The sequence below is a fragment of the Acromyrmex echinatior genome, chromosome 16, assembly GCF_024713525.1.
Source record: "Acromyrmex echinatior isolate Ae372 chromosome 16, ASM2471352v2, whole genome shotgun sequence".
NCBI classification, from domain to species: domain Eukaryota; kingdom Metazoa; phylum Arthropoda; class Insecta; order Hymenoptera; family Formicidae; genus Acromyrmex; species Acromyrmex echinatior.
Window position 1 is genome coordinate 5,338,076 of NC_141867.1, and position 22,494 is coordinate 5,360,569.

General features: G+C 35.4%; 2 protein-coding genes across 4 annotated transcripts; one reads left to right on the forward strand and one right to left on the reverse strand.

Moving 5' to 3' along the window:
* Positions 1-29: 29 nt before the first annotated feature.
* Positions 30-22,268, reverse strand: LOC105149767 (uncharacterized). 3 transcript variants are annotated; one of them, XM_011062406.2, is made up of 13 exons: positions 20,966-22,268; positions 19,692-19,843; positions 17,821-18,084; positions 17,327-17,483; positions 14,164-14,543; positions 13,147-13,463; positions 12,456-12,688; positions 12,204-12,380; positions 11,208-11,751; positions 10,684-10,760; positions 10,478-10,554; positions 9,981-10,236; positions 30-9,469 (listed from the first exon to the last, which is right to left on the reverse strand). In XM_011062406.2, exons 1-13 carry the CDS (start codon positions 22,011-22,013, stop codon positions 7,398-7,400), a joined length of 5,754 nt encoding a protein of 1,917 aa, XP_011060708.2. In that variant the 5' UTR covers positions 22,014-22,268; the 3' UTR covers positions 30-7,397. The 3 variants fall into 3 exon arrangements, with proteins under 3 accessions (XP_011060708.2, XP_087270632.1, XP_087270631.1); XM_087414506.1 differs by having other exon boundaries at positions 14,164-14,483; positions 20,966-22,266; XM_087414505.1 differs by having other exon boundaries at positions 12,465-12,688; positions 20,966-22,265.
* On the forward strand, positions 14,417-17,261 carry LOC147907084 (uncharacterized). Its single transcript, XM_087414529.1, has 2 exons — positions 14,417-15,262; positions 15,616-17,261. Exons 1-2 carry the CDS (start codon positions 15,041-15,043, stop codon positions 16,267-16,269), a joined length of 876 nt encoding a protein of 291 aa, XP_087270655.1. The 5' UTR covers positions 14,417-15,040; the 3' UTR covers positions 16,270-17,261.
* Positions 22,269-22,494: the final 226 nt, after the last annotated feature.

Below are 22,494 nucleotides of genomic sequence, written 5' to 3' on the forward strand. Positions count from 1 at the left end.
CCAACACCTAATAAAACGACAAAATATAAGTTCTGCATGAAAGCTATTTAATCAGAAAGATAGAATTCAATAGGCTGATTCCGACAAATCTAGTATAGAGATTTGGACAATTATTAATTCTAATAGGCTAATATTATCGCATTTGAGACATGTGCCTTTAAATTAAAAAAGTATTTGTATAGGTAATTGACAAATTGGACGAGTCATCATTTCAATTTGTATCTATTGTTTTAAAATCACATTTGATAATATTTATCAATATTTTTCCACAAATTTTATATTTTCAACAATTTTGAAATTCATCTTTGTGACTATTTCATATCTATAGGACCGCCATAAATAATAATGAAAAATGTGATAACCGATAATAACGATCTCGTACAGAATACGAAACATGTAAATATATCTGTAAATTTTGTATCATAGCTCGTTAAATTAGTTAATCTTAAGCGCTGTATTATATCGTCCGCTGAATTGTGCATATTATAATTTATTTTTAATACAGCATATAGCTATATACTTCCTGCGAGACTGAAAAAGCGATGTATTTTTACAAAATAAAATTATTCTACAATAATTATTCTACAATACGAGTATAGTTTTATATATCTTATTACATACTATATTAATCTTTAAATAATTACATACTTATTAATCTTTAAATAATTATGTTCGCGTTATATCATACATAATATTCAAAATTATTTCAATTATCTAACTTCCTATGTTTCTCATATCTTCAAGTGTTTCGAGATTCGTTATCATTATTTGTCAATGTCGATCCATTTTTCGTATGTGCATGCAACTCCTCTAGCAAGAATTAGGCAGCGCGTCGGGGTCGATGGATGAATGAATATCCGTCGAAGAAGTATAAAAGAGATGGGCAGCACCGCCATCGGTGGTCCGGTCGTTATATGAAACCCACGCGACGCGTCGGTGCCCGGTTTCATCGCAATTTGAGAACCTGTAGACTTCTTCCTTCGGCGATGACTCCTTCCTTCCTTTTCTTCCTTCTCGCGCGTCCAGGGTGTGCACCTTACACATTCTCGACCTATTTTTCTTTCAGCAGATGAAATTTTCAAATTTCGCGAAGCAAATACTTATTAGCATTAACATGTAAGAGCGCTAGAACTTTCTGAAACCTCCCGAATCAATTATTCACTTCTTTAAAACCTTTATAGGACAGGGATCTATTTTTAATTCTTATACATAGGTTTTCCTTGAGTAAGGTTTCTTATAATTCATTATTCCATTGTATTCTCAAAATATGACAGCGTTTCAGCTCCACTAAGGTAATAAGGTGATACAATTTTGAACATGTACAACTAATTTTTGAGGTCTAAGAGTAACTTTCTAATTGTGTGGTGAATATTAAAAAGTATCAAACAGGAAAAAATTAATCTTGAACTCTGAAAATTGAATTCATTTAAAATTATATGTTCGAAATTGTACCACCTTATCTTATAGTGATTTTTCCATGCTGTAAAAATTAATTAAACAATTAAGGAAGTTAATTAAACAAGGCAGTGGATCGCTTCAGTTCCGCTTCTAAGTTACGAAAACATATAAACTTGAACTTCTGGATACCGCAGAAGTTAGATAAATATGAAATTTTTTGGACAATATTGATAAAAGAAGAAATGCGGCGTCTAAATAAACACTGTTGGAAAATCATAAAACGACCAAAGTTTCAGTGACAATAGAATGCCTCCGCCCTTTCGCGTTTAACGTTATTTAGGGGATAGAGCAAACTTCCGTGTGCAAACCGCCACATTCGAACGTCCTTTTCCATCGAACGGCGAGAAAAGTAGATTCCAAGTGCTAACTTGAACAGCAACATCCCTTTTCCCAAAAAAGAGCATTTTGCCAATTGCTTTATTACATGGAAAAAAATAAAAATATTTTCTCCCATATTTCACATATTTGTTATAACTAAGCTAACAAGCTTAGTTACAGTTTCGCTTTAACAGAAATTGTTGAATACGTACGAAAATTATTACATTCAAATGTTATTAATTAAATGGTATTAAAATGTTACGTATAAGAATTATGTTAAAAAGTTCATAATTTCTGAATTGTGAAAACTAATAATACATTTGATATAAGATTTTAAGATGTAATCAATTTCTTTAATTAGAGTAGTAATATCACAAATTAAATTGATAAGTAATTTAATAATTTTCGATGTTAATAAGCATTTTAAAAGGATATTAATAATTTGACGTAAATCTAAGATTTTATTTATTGCGAAAAATATAAATTCGCTCTGAAATATTTAAGCACTAAGATTCGCTTTGACCAAAAATAGATTTATTTCTCTTAATTGAACAATTAAAATATTCAGGAAGCTAATTATACTCTAATATACGTTTTATGTTCGTTTCACACTTCGTCGCGTGGCATTTAACATTTTTTCACCCCCGCTGCGGTCTCCGCCGCGATAAGATCAGACTAACGTAAGCGATCGTCGCGAAGCTCCGATTCACGGTCGCATCTAACCGCGAGGATCTCTACGATGGAGGAGGAGGAGGAATACCGGATCCGGGGACTGTTGTGGGAGAAAAAGCGAGATAGAGACAAGCGATGGGATAAGGCCTTTTGGACGAGAGAACGTAAATATTCCCCGAGGCGATTAATTCTGCGGAGTCGACTACCACCTTCGCTCTGTCAGCAGGCTTCGTTTTCTGACAAAGGAGAGCCCGACTGCAACCAGCAGCCAGTGGCTACTTTCGCTATCAGACGGGAAGGGGTTGCGAAAAAGAAGGGTAGGCGGATAAAGGGACAAATGCCGCCGCGTTGTTGTCTGATCTTGGCGATTGCTTTATTTGAGAGACGGTCTAACGCGCGCACCGAATACGCAGCCAAATATCTCGGTCCTTAGGATCGGGCTACCGACATCACATCAGGATCGAGACGACCGACGAGGATTAAGCGTCGGGATAGCGCAATCTCGCGACCGGATCAAATGATAACCACGATCGGCCGGTTGAAATTTGTCGGTGCAGACCGTGCATTCGGCAGCCCCCGTGCCGGTCTCTACACAGCACCTGTGTATCTCCTTCTGGTTCCTCGGTTTTGTTCTTCGCGAGTACAGCCGGACAGACTGAATAGTAATTTATGGACGAGATACCTAAGTGACTGGAATTAGGGATTGCGACGAAATATGCGGCGGAAATGCGCGTTTCGTTCCATTTGGTCGATAGGATTGTTTTTTCGGCCACGCTGGCATCTATTAATTGAAGACTTTAAAAAGGAGACTCTAAACTTTTTTTATATTTTTTCAGAAAGCTAAAGAATACACTGAAAAATATTTATTAAATCTTAATACATATTTCTTTGAATATTATATAAGTAAACACTTACTTGCAGTAAATAAATATTTATACTTAATAAAAAAATGATAGTTAAATCAAATGAATGATTTTTGTTATCAAATAAATATATGTTTACGTTTAGTAAATATTTATTTAAAATTATTCAAACAAATATTTATTAAGATTTAATATTTTTTTCAGTGTAGTAATCGTAAGAATCTCATAAATTCTAAATATATTAGAAATATATTCTAAACAAGCAACGCTTAAAAAAGCTAACAACCCTTCTAATATTTTTCGATTTTGAAAAGTCAAACAATTGTTTGATCTAAATATTTTCGCGCTTTGAATCAATCTCGTTGGAACTGAAGGAGACACGTGATAGAATGAGCTTGGCCACGTGGACGAAGATAAACAGCATATACGTTTACTCGTGCACCCGTCGCAGCGGAATTACTCGGAGTGCCGACCACAATGGACATAAATCAGCTACTCCTCGCCGACAACGTTTCGCTGCCATTCGCTCGCGCGACTAAGTTGCGACCAACGTGTCTTCTGCGATTTCTGCCCGCTTGTTCAAACTCGGATCTGCTGTATAATACATTCGATGAACTGATCGCTCAAGCTTATTCGCGACGAAAACAAATCCATTTTGCAAGGCAGAAATGAAGAAAGGAAGAAATGAATATATGTACGAAGACTCTCAATTGTAGGCGCAGAAGAAGTCACGAATATTATATAAATCGCTGTGTTGATAGAAAAGTAATCTATTTCAAAGTTAGCAACTTTTGAGAGTGGAACACCTTTAAAATTCTGAATTGAAACAAGGCTTTAACGTTAATATTACTGATAGTGTTATTTTAGCTCCGCTATTACTTCAATTTTGTTTTTCTTTTATTCGTATTAAATATACGATACAGAATAATAAAAATATGTGAACATAATATAATACAAATAATTCTACTGTCTAAATACTTCGAAGTGGAATCTCGCTCTCAAGTCTTGATAAAGAGTAGTTCAGTTTTCAATTTTTAAGAGTAAGATTCACTCTAAAAGTTTTAGAGAGTAATGATACGTAATATCAAAATAATTTTTGACTAATCAAAAATAAGAATAGAAAATTACCAACTTTTAGCAGCTTTAGCAGGATATCATTGACTCTTTTAATGTTAATTAGAATACTAAATATGCATAACATCACTTTCTTTCCATACTTTCAATTATACTTTCAATTATAATGTCATGAGTTTTCAAAATTTGAGCATTGCAACCCCTAGCAATGCAAAATTGTATGGACGTAATAGAAAATTAATCAATATATGCAAAAGGTAATTCCTGGTCCATTTCAATAGATATCACAGGAACGCTCTAAAATCGTCGCACAGTCCCGTCCGGGTGGTCCGACGGAAGTCGATCGCGTGTATTGTCTAAAAAGAAAGGGAAGGAGATTCGGAGCGATCTCCTTTTCGTACGAGAGATGTACAAAATCACATCGCGCGATCCCACGATGTAATATCTCTTACAACGTGCCTGCTCGTGCGTGCTCCTGCGAACGCTTCCGGATTATAGACGCAGGTAGACGGACAGCTCGATCCTGGAGAAGGCAACGAGCAACACGACCGCCTATTGTGCTCTACGTCGATGATCCTGCGTTTGCGCGTCTCAAATCGTAAATCGGTGAAGGATCCTGTACCTGCGATCGTTTTTCCCAAACGCGTTTCAAGCATACTCAGCCCCACCCTAAAAGATACAATATCTCGTGATCTTTTTAATGTCCTCGATCCTCGATTATCTCTAAGTATCGATGGATACACAAGATGTGGGTAAAATATCGTTCTACTACTTCTAAAGAAATATTTATGTAAAATATGTTTCTTTTTATAATTTTTTTCGATATTATAAAAATCGCTTTATAATTTTTTTAATTTTCTTTGTTACTAGTTTAATTAAAACATTGAAGTTAAATAATTTAACTAAAAAATTATATTAAATCTGATTCAAATTTATTTTATTAATTACTAAATGCATACGTTAATATTTGTTATCTTTGAAACTAATTACAGAAATGGATTAATTTTTATTTTGACAATGAATCACACTCAAACAAACTTGTACCATCACAAATAAATGTTTCCTTGCACTGCTTCCTTGCGAAAAAAAGGTTGAACGTTTCGTTTACGAGACACGTATGTAAAGAAGAAAATTAAAACGCAGTAGAACGTAAAACGCGAGTTTACATCCCCGGTATCCCAAGGGATGTTGATTCGTCGGAGATCAACATCCTTCCCATGGCAGTCCCGTCGTCGTTACGCTTTGTACAATAAGCGCACTGAAAATGAGTCGCTGACGCCAGTCGAGCGATTTGTTTGCATGACCGTTTGGAGGCCGAATGAAATCCGCTTAATGCGATCGAGCGACGGTTCGACGATTCGATCCTCTCCCAGTTCCACATGGAAAGGGCTTCCGTCATAGCAGCGGAAGGGTCGGCTCGACCAGAGGAGTGGGCTCGAGAGGGCACGCACGTGAGACGACGAAGGGGTGAGGAAGAATCGAGCCATGGCGACTTCGGGGAGGCACGCGCTTACGACACGCGCTCGCTTTCTCCTCGCCACTTGAAATCGCCCCGGGGACATTAATCCCGTTTAATCAAACACCGACCAGAATCGTAACCGTCGTCTCATTGTGTTTACTCTTCCTTGTGGGACGAAAAACGAGGGACACGGTATTTATCCATTATTTAAAAAAAAACAATTTTGTGTAATTTAATATACACACTGCAAAAAAATATACTAAATTTTAATAAATATTTGTTTGAATAATGCCAATTGAATATTTACTGGAATGTAAATTTATGTTTATTTGATATAAGAATTTAATTTGTCATTTAACTATTTTATTTTTTATTAATTTAGCAAATATTTATTTTTTATAAGTAAATGTTATGTTAATATTATTCAAATGATTATTTATTAAAATTTAATACATTTTTCTTTCAGTGTAATAATTAGAATAGAATACAACAGAATCCTTCTATCGAAAATATGAATCCATTTGCAAGATTCTCACGACATTTGATACGAATGACACATTTTGCGTATTTATTTATAGAATTAGTTACGCTGACGATAAGATTAAAATGAATTATGTTTCCAGCTCTGCGAATCAAAAGATAAAGTAAAAGGTAGAAAGAAAATCTTTACGAAGCAACGCAGTTAATTATTGCGGTATGTGAATTATTGTATAATTATTGAATACGTAATTTGAACATTATGGACTTGATTATTTTATCATATAGGACGACCTTAATTATTTTAAACATTTCGTGCTTTGATGAATGGAAGAACTTAATTTCCATTTCTTATATTATTAATAAGCACTAAATAGAATTCAAACTGAGGTATATATAATTACTGATTAATACATACAATAACTGATGCACCACTGCTCATACAGATTTTTTTTCTTATCCATACTGGATTGGTATTGAAAAAAAATTATAAGTAAAGAACTAATAAAAAATATGTTATAAAGTTGGACGATACTGTCAATTGCATCTCTCTTTCCGATCTTGTTTTACGTTTATCCTTTATTTTAATTAAGTATTTTGTTATAAATAGCTGTTATGAATATAAAAATTGTTTTGTTACTTATTAATTCACGAATTCTGTTCTTTTAATCGCTTATAACTTGTAATATCATTAGTGCGTAATTATCATTAATATTCTTATTAATAAATAAATTATCTAAATATTAATATTTAATTGATAGAATTTATAAATTTGCATTTTAACTTTGCAAGATGATTAATATTGATTAGCGTTCTTCATAAAATTAAAAATATCATCTTTTTCATTGACGTTTAAGCACGCACATGCGATTTAATTAGCAAGTATAGTTCTCTTAAAACATTTAATTACGCGTGTCTTCCTAATTCGCTTGTATAGATTGCTGTAGTCTTTATTACTGAAGATTAACATCTTTTCGTTATTATAGGATGAAGCAAACTTAAGTGCCATATTTAAAAAAAATTCACAGACATCTGGAATATTACATAAATATATAATCTCGATTAAAGAACAGATTTCATTCGTGAATCGTTTTACAAGATTCATCCGAATGTTCGTCGTCAGTATCATCCTCGACTGGATCCTCAATCCCTTGCTCGTTACTTTGATTTTTGGGATTGTTTCGCATATCGATCAACAGACTCTGCCTACACAACGTCGTGATCGTGCTCATGTTGCCACCGTCGACGTTCCGAGCACGAATTAATCGCGAAAGCTTCAGCTTCCCGACGATCTTCGCCAACGGGCTCGAGGAGTCGCGGCGTTTCGCAATGGCCCTCGGCAGAGATTCGCATCCACGATCAACCGTGACCAGCCGATCGAACGTGTCGGGATCCACATTGATCATTCCGGCACTTGCTGATTTCACCAGCGAATCCGTTCGAACGTCGATCTTGTCCTCGCCCAAAGACACGGTTTCGTTTTCTACGGTCAACATCGTCGTTTCTGTATGGTTTTTCGCATATCTCGATTCTTGCGAGCTCGAAGCAGTCACTGTGATTTCGTTCGATCTCGTTATTTCTCTTGTTGATATCTGAGTCGTCGACGTCCGTCTCCAAGGATCTTCAGGGTTGGAGGCAGCATCCGTCGGTTCCATTACGGAGCGACAGAAAGGACCGCCTCGCCGAGACAGAAAGCTTTCCTTGGCTCGTCTTATCCTGGAGGAACGTGATTCCAAACTGCTGATCACGGAGGATTCCGCTGTCGTCATTCGTCCTTCTCTTTTCGCCGCGGCATCCGAAAGTATCCTAAGTTTGTGCATCAAATCCGATGATACCGCGTCACATCTAGAGTGATTCTCATTTTGCTGCTTTGCTTCGTCCTCTTTCCGGCCAAATTTCACTTCCTCTTGCCACCCCTCTTCTCGCTTCTGGCTACGGTTTCTTTCCATGTCGCGTTTTCCTTCGAATTGCACTTGACTGCACTTGACTTTATCGCGTTCACCATCGTCGTATGTCTGATTATATTTTAACTTGCCCCGCATTCGATATACATCTGAATCCCGTTCGAGTATTGTTATTTTTGATTTTTCCAGTTGCTTAGAAATTCGTGCAGAAGTATTTTCGATCGAGCATGCGTTCATTGTCGCAAACTCTGTGTCTGACTGATGAATTTCTTCTTGATCCTCATCAATAAATGGTGGGTCATTGTTACTTGATTCTCCGTTCAGTCTCTTATTATCCACGTTAATCTCTTCACATGGCGAATTTTTTTCTTGGGTCATTGTTGCATCTTCCGTCTTGCTTCCTGAGCTTCTTCTGGACCCGATTTCGGAGGGAATTTCACTCTCCTTTGACGTAGATCGCAGTGGCCACGGCAGCGATAATGATACACGCAATAGAGCATCTTGTCGGCTCAATTTCGGCGACGCCGATCTCGACTTGCTCTTGGATTTTGATGAATGTAGAAGTCGATCATCGACGGAACTGTCGCTCTGCTTTCTCGAGGATGGTCGATCTTCTGATCGACGAAACGGACTGAAGATCATGCGCTTTGTTTTCACGAAGACATTTCTGGTAGAAGAACCATCCTTCTTGACACATTCAACTTGGTGATCGCGAATCATTTTTTTAGACGCGTAATTATTGACGGCCGTGATGTCGTTCTGACGATTTGCTCTTCCGAAATGATTTCGAATTCTTTCTATAGATTTCGTCCCACTTTCTGTGCACGCCGTAGGAACAATTATTTTATTCAAGGTCTCCTCGTTGATCAGAATTCTTTCCAAACTGCGCGTTTCATTATTTCTAGAGACTGTTACAGGAATAGTTTGAATGGTCGAATCGATAAAGAGACTTCTCGGAGTTTCTAAGAGATTTGATTTTTTCGTTTCTGGTACTCTCGATGATGAAGAAATATCTTTTATGCAGTTGCTTCTGTCAGAAGAGGAGTTGTGAATTTCGTGATAGTCGACTGGCTCGTATAAGCGATTATCCATTGTATTGCCGCACATATCGGTTTTAAATGTGAGAATTTCGTAATGCCGATCCGCATCGGTCTGCAACTCGGGTGAATTGCAACTCTCATAATGTGCTGAAGCCTCGCTTTCGCTGTCAATGTTACGGTATTCCGATGTATCCTTGTTATTATCTATATACGAGAAAAGAATTTTCATGATATTCTTGTAAGAGAAAAAGATATAAAGTTAAGAATATCTTAGTTATAATTTTAGCTAAAAGTATCAACTAACAAAAACTAAAATAGAAAAACTAACAGATCCGATATTAATCAAAGAATGTTGGCCACAAGATTAACTGCAAAACCACAAATAATTTGATTTATAGGAATGATTTATTTTTACAAAAATCTGATATTAACCAATTTAATACTAAAAGATGATAATGAATTATTTTAAGCATTAAAAGTATTATTGCTCAATGCTTTTTAATCCATATGAGTAATCAATTACTATCTTTCAATCTTAGGTAAAAAAAACCAATAAGAGAATTATGCTAAATTTTACATTAGATATTCAAATGTAATAATAGAATAATCTACGATATTTTTATATTTTTAATAATGCTTTGAAATGTGATACATGTAGTTAATACAAAACACAATAAATAGAAATTACAAGAATTAAAGAAGAATATGGACTTGCCTGAATTTAAATTCAATAATTTTGATGAAGTTTCCTTGGAATCGGGACAAACCGAAGATGGTACCGTTTTTGTTAATTGATAAGCGCAAAATTCTGCGCTGAGAATTATGTCTCCCTGTTTGGTTTTCTCATCATCTTCGTCATCTCGGAAATTCTTCGCATCGCTCGTCCACTCATTGTTCGAAGATTCGTCTGCTAGATCCTCGGGCTTCTCCTTACACGTCTCATCCATCCCCTTGCACGTACGCGGTGGGTCCTGGTTGTACCGACAGGACTCTAATTTCAATTGCGTTATGATAAAACTTACTTTTCCAAAAAGTTTGCTTCAACGCAGTGACTGGAAGTCTTGCGAATCTTGAGCGATAAGCAACTTTATTCGTAAATAGGCAATTTCTTTATTCATGCTTTGCGTGAAAGTGATTAAAATTAAATAAACGTGCGAAATGAAAACATGAAAATAAGATTAAAATAAAATTGAATTTTAATTTTTAATGTACCATAAGTTCTTCCGCATTCGGAGTCATCGATGAGATTTCGAGACTTTTAAAGTGAATAGATCCAGCGTTGTCACTTTCTGAAATAGAATATCGGAAAATAGGGAAAATAATATATCTTTGATTTATTTCTACATACAGTTTATAGGAAGTTGATAAACTTAATACTTTATCTTGAAAAAAATTGATATACATCTGAAATACTTTACCGAGAAAATCTTCCTTTCTTGTATCGCTTTTATTTTCGCAGATCGATGTGGAAGACGATTCGAGAATCATCGAATCTCTGAGAACACATCACCGATTTTTTATACGATTGTCGAAATCTGCACGAAAAAACGATTTTGCTAAAAATTTAGTCAAATACAGATCTGAAAATAATTTTATTTGACCATCAAAATAATTACGTAGAAAATTCGAACATAAGCAATGTTACAAAAATTTGAGTGTCCATAAAATATATATTTATTTTGATTATAATTCAACTTATCAAATCTATAATATATTTATTCTCTAAAACTTTTAGAGTGAAAGCTCTGAAAAGTAAAATTTTACTCTTAAAGATTGAAAATTGAGTTAATTTTTTTTAAGACTAGTTCAATTTTTACTCTTTAAAGTGAGATTTCGCTCCAAAGAATTTAGAAAAATAGATTTAGTTAAATTTTTAGATACTTCAGCAAAACCGTTTTTTTTCCGTGTGATAACTTCTTAAAAAAATTGTTTTGAAGTTTACCTATTTGCTTCATCACCCGATTCATCCCAAATATCTCGATTCCACCCAATAGAACGGTCAGACTTTACAGAATCACCGGAATCTGGAATTGAGCGTCGCGCCTTCTCGGTCCATCTTGTGGAGTCGTCGTCTTCCCTGCTTTCTTTGTACCAGCTCGATTCCCAGTTCGACTTGTCATCATCCAACGAGGTTCTTCCGCACCAGTCCTCAGATACCGGGAAGTATTCTGGACTCGGACTGTTCTCGCTCGAGCAAGTCTGCAGGCCAATCTTCGCGATATTCCATCGTTCACAGTCTTCATCGTCTTTGGTCTTGACCAAGAATACTGGCGAAGGTTCATGACTCGATGTGACTGTGCCAAGAGGAACAGCGATGCTAGTAGTTTCGCTGGCTGCGACGGAGTACACTGGCGTTTGATGAGGTTGTACTCCTGCCAAGGGACTGGCAGTCTCTTCAATAACATCCTCGATGTCGACAATCATCGCTTCTGGCTCGGAATCTTCTACCGCTGTATCCTCCGGATCTTTGATCCTTTGTGAGTTATCTGCGACAAATGGATGCAATAAATTATTAGCAACTGATAAACAATTAAATGTGATAGCACAGGTATGGTTTAGATAAATCAGAAATAAATAAACTGAAATATAATATTTTATAAAATTAAACATAAACTATACTGTAATTAATGAAAGATATAAAACTACGCGTTTTAATTATTATAATTAATGTAAGCGGAGATAGCAAACTGATGTTATTTATTTTGATGTCAAAATGACAAATAATAAATAATGACAATAAATAATCAACTTTCCAAGGAATATAAAAGTCAATAAAAAATTTAAATAATTTTAACACTCAAATTTTGTAACCAAAAGTCATCATTTTGACTTTCTTTTGACTTGGTGTATTCCTTGAGTTGTTACCCGGAAGATTATTTGAGAATGTTAAAACATAAAAGACATTAAAGACAGGTCATTAGTAGAATAGTGTACTTACTACCGGGAACCGGTAAAACATCTATCCGATTGTCGTCTTCGAGCTTGCCTGCAGAAGTAAGAGATTGGAGACTTGCAGAGCGACGTAATGTGAACGATTCGTCGCGAAGACTGCCTTCGAAAACACTACCGTCAGATTTAGATCGTTTCAGAGTCCAGTGATATGCATGATTCTTGCCTGTAAAATTACGGAATAACAATATTTTAGCAACTGTTATTTCAAAATATCATTTTCAAAATTACTTAATCTTACTCATCGTACTTGGCTCTGTCAATGCAACTTCGTTCGAATCTTGCGTGAACGGCGTATAGCCCGGCCCCAAAAGGCGAAACGTGGAAGATCTCGGAGATATTCCGCGGTATTTCTCCCAGTCGTACAGTTTCCTTGTAAATTCTCGAGATATACCCTCGAAACGATAAGAGCCGACAGACGTGCGAATCAACACCTCGTTACCACAATTTACTCCTCGAGACGCAGCCATGAATCTTGAATCAACCAAAAAGCTCAGTAATTCGCAAAAAGCATGATTAACTAATTCTATTATTATATGTGAAAATTACTTCATTTCACTGGGACTCAATTTACCAAATAATTAGTGTGGAGTTTTTTATCTTATTTTATAATAATTTCTTCTGCTTTAGATAATGCAAACCTTTATTATAAAACTATTCATTTTAAAATAAAAAATTAATGTAGCAATATAATTTAAAAACAATTTTAAATAACAATTGTAAATCTATTTCATTCACATATGGACGGAATGATTTAAAAAGAGATAGCGATGTTTGTCCAGGAATATGTAAATTGATTTGAAACTATTCCTGCAAGGTATATTTAATTACGTCGTTAATTACGGTACAGATTTGTGTTATATTTGTGTGTCATAATAATTAAAAAACGTGATATTTCTCAGATGTTTTTTACATCATTCGAACTTTCGTACCTCGAATCACCATCAAAGCAATCGTTCAGCTGCCTCGCATCGCTCTCTCGAAGTTCCTTCTTGGTCCTCTGCCCAAATAGCAGAAGCAGCTTTTCCAAAGCAAGAAACTCCGTTTCGTCAATGTCAGACGCGACACGATTTGTCATCGGTGATTTCGGTCTTTCGCCACTTCGACTTGAGGCCTCGCTCATTCTCCTCCATGCCTCCATCCTTTTGATAAAATCTTCGCAAAGATGTTGCTTCCCATCGCTGCCGAAGCTCACCGCGCTACCGATACTCGCGCAGCTTCCGCGCGAGCCGATCGAGCTCTGATTTTTCTATCGTGCGAAAAATGTCGAAAAAAAATATTCAGAAATGTTCAAATCAGAAAAACGGCATGTAGATCATATTAATTGTAATATGAAAGAGATCTTTTAGATGCGCAAAGTTTTCGATTAAAAACAGTTTCTGATCTTTTATCTTAATTAGAAGACTATGGCAATGCTTATATCAGACTAGAAATTAAGATTAAAATAGAATTTGACTAATCAAAGCAAAGTTTAGTTTTGTGAAATAAAATTTAATTTTTCATTAAATTACTAAGAAGACTTGATTTTTTTAAAACAAGAAAGTCAAGCTAATATTATGCTATTACTTTATTAGTATAATAAAGTAATGGCAAAAAATTGAGCAAGTATACATGTAGTAATAAAAATATAAAAATAATAAAGAAATAATAAAAAAATAATAAATAAATATTAATTTATAATAAATTCTATTATTTTTTAATTTTATCTACATTTGCTTGTTTTTTTTTGGTCACATTATATATTATTGGTTCTTTTCTTTAGATTGATTATAAATTCAATTTCAATCTCTTAATCTCTAGTCTGATACGGGCACAATAAAGGATGAAGATTTCGATATTCGGGAATAAATCGTCTTAAATTTTACAAGATTATAGCTTTAATCCAGCAGCCCTTTCTTTTCTCAGAACACTTGTTATTTTTCACGCAAATGTTCACGAGATCAACGTACGCCGTAACATCTGGGTTCAGGTTTCGACGAGGAAGAGCGCCAAAGCTGCCAGTCGGTCAATCGTCGACGGCTGACGCGTTGCTGCTCGATAGCTGCGCTGGACCGACGACCTTTCTTCGCTCGTTTCCAGTCTTGCAGCTTTTTCCTAAACTCGGGCGCGAGACGCTCCTCGTTTAACGGCAAGCCGTTGCGAATGTTCTGCGGGCCCTTCAATCGCTCCCATTCGATCAGCTTCCGGTGAAACTCTGCACCGAACTTCTCCCGCAACGCCTGATAATCCCTGCGCGTTTCCCGATAGTAGTTGCCGTTGTTGTTGATACCTGCAACGGTTTTACCGAGATCCTCGACGCTTTCACTAAGGCTGCGAGCTCGGCGCGTATCTGCGTTTACAACGAAGACATTTTATGCAGCGACGAGAAGCGCATAATAAACATGCGGAAGAGTTAAGAAAGAATCTTCGCAATTCTTTCAGGGAGATTAGTCGTGTTTCTTAAGCGGAGTTTAAAGCTAGAAAGATGGAAGAGCTTATAGAAGCTTGATGACAGACATTGATTTTAAAAAAAGATAGCAACATCTATCCGTACATTATATTGAAACTATTCTCGCGAAATGAATTTAATAGCAATAATAATTGGAGTACAATCTGATCTGTAACTTTAATGACAGTATCGTTATATTGTCATTGTTACATTTTTGTCATATTATTGTTTTGCTACAAGAAAATAATTTGAAAGTACCTATCATTTTTTTAATTATTTAATTAATTCCATTGAATATACTTTAACATTTTTTTAAGTCAGACTTATGTCTTTTGTTTGTCATAACCAGTTATTATTTTTGTTTCGTTTTGACAAGAGCAACATGTGACACAATTGGCATGTTGTCAAAAAATTTTCAAGTGGGCTGTCAAATTCTGAATAATGTTGCGAGAAATTCGTTGCCCGTTTTTTATTTCAATAAGAAAGTATCACAAAATGGCAAGTCTATCGAGTGGTCTGAAAATAAAACTCGTTTAACCTCCGAGCAACACCAAAAGAGACTTGAAGAATGTCCTTCGTCGTTCGTACAAATCTGTAAAAAGTTATTTCCCAAATCAAAGGTAATCTAATGTAAATCGCAAATTATCTAATTCGTTGATTAAACATTTTCTCAAATTTTTTAACAAAAATGTGCAAATAGGTTAAATGAAAATTTTGAAAATTTTATTTGTTATATAAATCCTTCAATAATTTATTCAAAATAATTTTGTGTTATTAAAACAATTTAACTGATCTTTAAATTATCTCTCTTTCAATATTAAAAAATTAAGAGGTTATAACTCAAATGTTTGATTATTTAACAAAACTGTTTTAAGCGAAATTCTTTTTTAAAAAAAGTTATCTTAGAATCTCTAATGTATACAATAATATTATTATTTATTAATGTAATTTCATAAAGCATAATAAATTTTAGTGCAAAACAATTACAGCCAGTGACGATTATTTAAACGCCCAACACTCTTTAAAGCTTCATATTAAGGATCTGATAAAATTCGTGGAGAATGAATCGCAATTAATTACGAACGACATAAAGACTCATTTAGATAGCAACAGAGCCACTCGTGCGACTCAATTAGAGAATCTCTTTAAAAAGACGACGGAAAAACTGGATGAACTGATGAAATTAGACGTTTCTTATGGCAACTGGATGCGACAGAAGATGTTACTGCTCAATGACGAGATAAAACGGTCTTTTGACGCTCTGGAACGAGTAATCGGTCCAAACGAGAAGCATATAGCATCTATGTTAAAGAAATTGCGAAGTGACTTATCGATCTCCATTGAGAGCGCGGAGAGAAATCTCACCATGTGTCGCAAACATTATCTTCCTTTCGATCTCACGAAATGCACGAAGGAACAGTCGGACGAAGCGACAAAAATGCTCGATCAGATGAAGGAGGAAGCGCGTCGTAAGTTCGAAGAGATCGCCAAGTTTCGCAAGACAGTTCTGAAAGCACATGAGATGACGACGCAGGAAGCGATACAGATAAACCATAAAAAAACAATGGATTTATTAAAGTACATAGAGAAATGCATCGTTAAGCTGAAGAGTACTTCGAACAAGTAACTACAAAAAACTTAGAACTGAGAAATAGATAAATAATATAATATAATTGTTAAACAAATTCTAGAAGTGAATTTTAGAATTGATGACTGGAATAAAATAATTCATTTTCAATTAATTTGTCCCAATTATCAGTTAATTAATTTCATTTCCATAATTAATAATTGATTTCAATCAATTAATAATTAATTTTTAATTAATTATTTGATTAATCAGGCAATCTTAAAATTGCGAACAATTCGGAGAAGTCAGTTTCAAAATTCTGTTTCAAACTTCAGAAATAAATGCATAACAGAGCCGTTTATCTTCGCGCGCCTTTGTGATTGAATACACATATATAATGTTTCTTTTAAATAAAGATTTATGGCACAAAAGTGTAAAAGACTTGACGAGAATCAGTCGTAAACCTACTGGACGTTGAAACGAGATTCTAAAATTGTAGGGACCGAAAATTTCAGACTTTTGAAAAAGATTTAGTTCAAGAATATATATTGTATTACAAATTAAATTAAATTTTTTTACATTAATATCTAGTAAACATGAACTAACAGTAACATAACAAAAAATTATAACAATTGTTACAATTTTTCGTTTTGTCAATGTCGTGTCAATAAATTGTGCTGCTAGATAGTAGTAATATTATATTAATATTATAATTTTCAACTATAAATACAACACATATTATACGTAAGAGTTATATTGTTGAGTAAAAATTATAACATTGTTATGTATAACTGTTACGTATTACATTGTATTTTGTATTATATTGTATTATATTGTTGAGTGGGAAATTATAATATTAATGTAACGTTACTATTATCCTAGTAGCGCAATTTATTGACATAACATTGGCCCAATATATCTCCAATGCATGCCAATATTTAATCAATGTCTTGCCAATAAATTGTGTTACTTGGACGGTTAGTGTTTGCCGGTTAGCTTCTTCACGATTAATACAATTCCTAATGTTATTAGTTCAGAGATTAATGTTAGCTCAGAATTCACGAAATGTATGTTGGTTTAAAGACGCGTTTTCTGGGAAGCTTCACTAAATTCTCACCATCGTTCATGAACGATTGCGCCGCGACCACTCTAATCGGACTTGGAGGAACGCTGAAAGTGGCATTTGTCAGAAAAGCACGTCTGACCTTGTTCCATTTCGAATCTTGCTGTTGTATCTTTGGCGCTGGCGTTACCGCTTCCTCGATCGTCGAATACTGGAAGCAAACATCACATTATACGTGTCACGACGACGTCCGCGACAACCGTTTGGCAAGAGAAAGCATCGCTGCGAAATTCGGAGGAAACAATTATTTATTACGTGAACGTAAGAAGCATTATTTTCTACGTGGACAAAGACGGTACGTTTTGTCCAAATGTCTCAAGCGATACATCCCTCAACGTAAAAGATAGAAAGAAAAAATTCCGTTTGAGCGAACGTTAGGTATACGAAGTTTTTACGCGACGATTAAGTCTATATTTAAGAGTGACAACAGCAATTATGAAAATATGGGGCTGTAAACATCAGAATTTTATGCAAATCACTCGTCCAACCTGTCGTTTGAATTCTTTCAAGCTCAAAATGTCCTGCCGCATCCTGGGGCGTTGTGGCGAGCTTCCACCGGAATCCTGTGCGCTCGACGGAAGAGGAGATATCGATTCCGGTGAAGACAAACTTCTGATTTCTTCCTCGTTTGATGGTATCGTGATTGTCAGAGTTGGTGTCGGCCTTTTCGGCGACACTTCCGGATCTTTCCCGCTTCCGCTTGGAGCATCCGTATCCGATATAATGCGAATTAGTGGTTTACCACGATTAGCCTAATTAAGGAAACATAACAATTTCAAAGTAACAATAAAATTAGAATTTCTATTATTCTTTCCTTTAGAACAAAAAATACATTTTTCATTACTGCGAACATTACTGTGAATTTCGCAGTAATCAATAACAAATAATGCCCATTCATCGTAATACATGTAATATTTGTCAGAAATGAATTAGTATTTTAAATAAAAATACCGAAAATATTTTGTACTGCTAGATATCAAAAGAGCACCTACTCTTGAATTAAATAAAATTTTGTTATTTTTAACTTTTATATATGTCAAGATGTAAATTATTTTTAGATAATTTCAAAGTAAACAACGTCCGTATTAATGTATGCATTTAATAGCTAAATTTGAATCAAATATTTTCTTGAGTTAAATTATTTAACTCCATTGTTTTAGTTAAATTAACGACATGTTGAGTAAGAAAAGCGACCTGTAGAAATGATTAAAAATAACTCAAATTGCACTCAGAGAAAAAAAGAATCATCTTTTATAATGATAGTAACTGTATAAGTGATTTTTACAATTTTTATATGTGGAATTAATATACATATAATTAAATAAAAACTATTTTATAATTATAATACTAAAGTAGATAATTTTATAATTATAAAATTAAAGTTGAATGATTACAAAAACTAATAAATTACTTTTATAATCTTTCAGTTTTGGTTACAATAACTATAAAATAGTTTATTCTCTACATGTGCATTAATTCTACATATTAAACTTGTATAGATGTCTCTTATATAGTTGCTATCACTATGTCTTTTTCTCTGAATGTAAGTATAATTTAATATTATAAATTTAACAATGTGTACTTGGAAAAAAAAGAAACAAATTCACGGAAAGAATGGTTTTGCTGAATACTTAAAAATTTAGATAGATCTAGATCCGAAAATAATTTTGTTGAATCATCAATAATTACATGAGATGCTTAGGTTTGTTAGTTGGTTGCTCCAAAATTTTGGTTGCTCCAAAATCTCATCTACGGACGTTATACGAGTGTGATTTTAGCTAGGGGACTGTCTTGAAGAAATTCGCCTTAAAATGGAACCGTCTGTCTGTTAACGGATACGCTCGCGATGCGCTGATCAAAGAAATTCAACGGGCGCGGTCGGGCGCGCATGTTGCCGTGGATATTTTTAAGTCGGCACTTGTATGTACACCGCCACTCGGAAAAGGAATGTCGCGGAAAAGGAATTTTGCGAGATGTTCTTATCGAACTGCTACTTCTTGTGACGCGAATGAACGATGCGACATTTCATTGTGACAACGAATCGCAATGAATTAAAAAAAATATTTTGCTGCTCCAGTTAGAATATCGCTGTTTTTTGTATTTGATAGAAAATTATCTGTCATATGCATAAAATTTACAACACAAATCTATCTTTGTCATCTATGTGATTAGATGCAATATATATCCAAATGTACTTGCAGTACTTGCTAGAAATTTAACTATTTTAGCTAATTTTTCGTAGTTAGATAATTTTCGCTATAACTGCAAGATCACTTTTTTAAGTGTGGTACGTTTCGCGCGTAAAATAAAAATTATATTTGCAGAATACTGCAATTAGTTTCTCCCATCTTAATATTACCTCATTAGGAGATTCTATGGAATCGACGCTCTCCGTGACGGAAGTGTCACGATCGAGCGATCGACCGTACCGATCTGGATCGTCCTTTTTTTTATCATCCTTCACGAAAGGTGATTGTCGCTCCGGATAGTTCACGAAATTTTTGCGCGAATCTAAAAAGATGTATCATTATTATATTATTATTAGAATAATCGTCTCCTTTTATTTTATAGAAAGACTCAAAATTACTGATTTATTATATTATTTATTATATAGAGAGAAAATATCATTTTGTGATATTTTGATAAAAAAAGACAGCCCTTGTTATTGCATTATGATAAAAGAAGACATACCCTTGTTATTGTATTATGTTCAATACATTAATTATTGAATATACAATATTTAATAGAACACCAAGTTTAAGATCGCTCTTTTGAAATATTAAAACCCTTATTCATTCATCACTATAATTTGATATTGACGTCAGAAGCGAGAAAATATACAATAAAAATGCTTACAAATTATAATCAAATAAAAATATTTTTCAAGAAAATAATATTTGTAATTGATAGAAGAATAGAGTTAAAAAATATAAAATGAAAATTATCTTCTTATATTTCGGGGAGAAATTAAATCCTATATTGAAATAAATATTATTTTAATATCTATATTATCAATTTGACATTTTGTCATAGCTATTAAATATAGCTCATTTCGTTTTTCATTATGCATAACTCATTTCCACCTAGATAATTATTTATCAATTAATGAAACAAAAAGAAAACTTTTGATATATTTTACAAGTCAGTTGTGTCAGTTGTATCGATTGTGTTGTTTTATTGGCTGCGTCAACAGAGAAAGCAGCTTTGCAACTGTTGTAAAATTCTTTAATATGATTGATCTTGGTTCCTTATTGAATCTAAATGTATCAACCACTCATATTAAAGAATTTTATAACAGTTGCAAAGCTATTTTTTTCTGTTGAACGCAGTCATTAAAATATATTTTCGCTTCTGATGTCACAATGTAGTAGTAATGAATGAATGAGAGTCTTAAATATCTCGATAATCTTCTATCAAGCAAAAATCTGCTTATAGCTAATCAGAAGCTTTTATATATCTATTATCAATTTACAATTTTGAAGTTTGGTCCGAAGACCCTTCATTTTAAAACGATCCCAATAATAGTGTTTCAAAATTTCTATCCTAAACCAAATTGCCTCTGAATTAATGAATGTATAATGCAGCATCTACTTTAGAGGACGCTTTGTGAAAACAGTAGATGCATATTCTCACCGTCAAACACATCGTCGGTGGACGACGACGTGGACGATACTCTGCCAATCGGCGTGGATGGGCTGGAGACTTCGCTGGTGCAGGGCGACAGCGCCGATCCGGTGCTCCAGCTTCCGGCAATGTTCGCATCTGGAATTCGGAGATACCTCGTTGTCGGCGTCGACGACGTAGTCGCTGGCGTGTCCAATTCTGCGATATCCGCGAGATCGTTCGTACACGCGCGTTCCCACTTGAAGGCCGCCTTCACCCTGGTCCACTTGCTGACCTTCGGACCGCCGTTGCGACCTGCGTTCCTCTCAGCACTTTTGTCGATCTCACCTATCTGCTCGACCAGGCGCGATCCGAGATTTTGCTCGGTCAGCGCGAGCGATCGGCTTCGTTGTCTCGATGAAACGGATGATCGCACGTTCGAGCGTTCGTTCCTCCTCGGCGTCAAGGACGCGGCGTCTCGGCTATTCGACAGCATCGCGTCCAACAGAGATTCCGCGAAGCCGGTATCCTCATCGATGAAATCATGATGCAACTCCTCACCGTTTGCCAGAGCGATCTCCAGCCGTCGATTGGCATTTCGTTGTACCTTCGCGCGTTCCAGACCTCGCACGCGCCGGAAGTACTCGGAGCTGCGGGTACGCAGCTCCAGGATCTGCTCCGTCAGCGTGCACAGTCGGTCCAGGTGTTCGAACGCCTCCTCGGTGAAAGGGGTTGCGTCGCCATCCATCGCCGAGGTCGCCGAATTCGGCGTGGTATCGTAATCGAACGAATGACCCTCAAACGGCGACGCGCCGAGCTCGCCGAGATAAACCGCGAGATCCTCCTCTTCCTCCTCGAGCCCGCGAGAAGTCACCCCCGAGCGATGATCTCGTATGAGGGTAACCGGCGGGCATTGAGGGTCTGGAGGTGGAGTCGGAAGTCGACTCTCCTCGGGCTTGTCCTTGACCCTGGCAGCTCCTCTTTGATCTCGCGAGCGGCTCGGGCCCGACCTGTCGAACTTCCTCTCGGCTTCGAACGCACCGAATTCCTCGGCCGAGCGGGCATTATCCTTTGCCATTGAATAGATTGCTGAGCGAAGACGCAAGATCTAAATATTCCGCAGAATGCGATGGATAATATTTAACGAATGACAATTATGGGAATTTAACGATGCTGTCATCTTTTATGTGGTTTTATTGAAACAGTGCTGTAACGTGGCGTCATGCGGTTATTCCCCATAAACCCATAAAATTCAAATAACTTTAATACTCATACTGAATATCTTTTCAGGTCTAAATGTTTTTATTCTTTAAATATTTATTTTAATCTGTTAAACAATTTTATTTTATATTTCGTTGTTTCAATAAATTAAATAAGCTGTAACGAAATATTTCTTTAAATTGTTATTCGATTATAAAGATTGTTTTTTTATTTTGTCATTATACGTATCGAGCTTCTTTGATTAGAAGAATTTTATTATGTATTCTTTTATGCTGCTGGTATATTTCGTTTACTTTGATTTACTCGAAGAGGTCCGAATACCTTCGTCCAAATGTTTG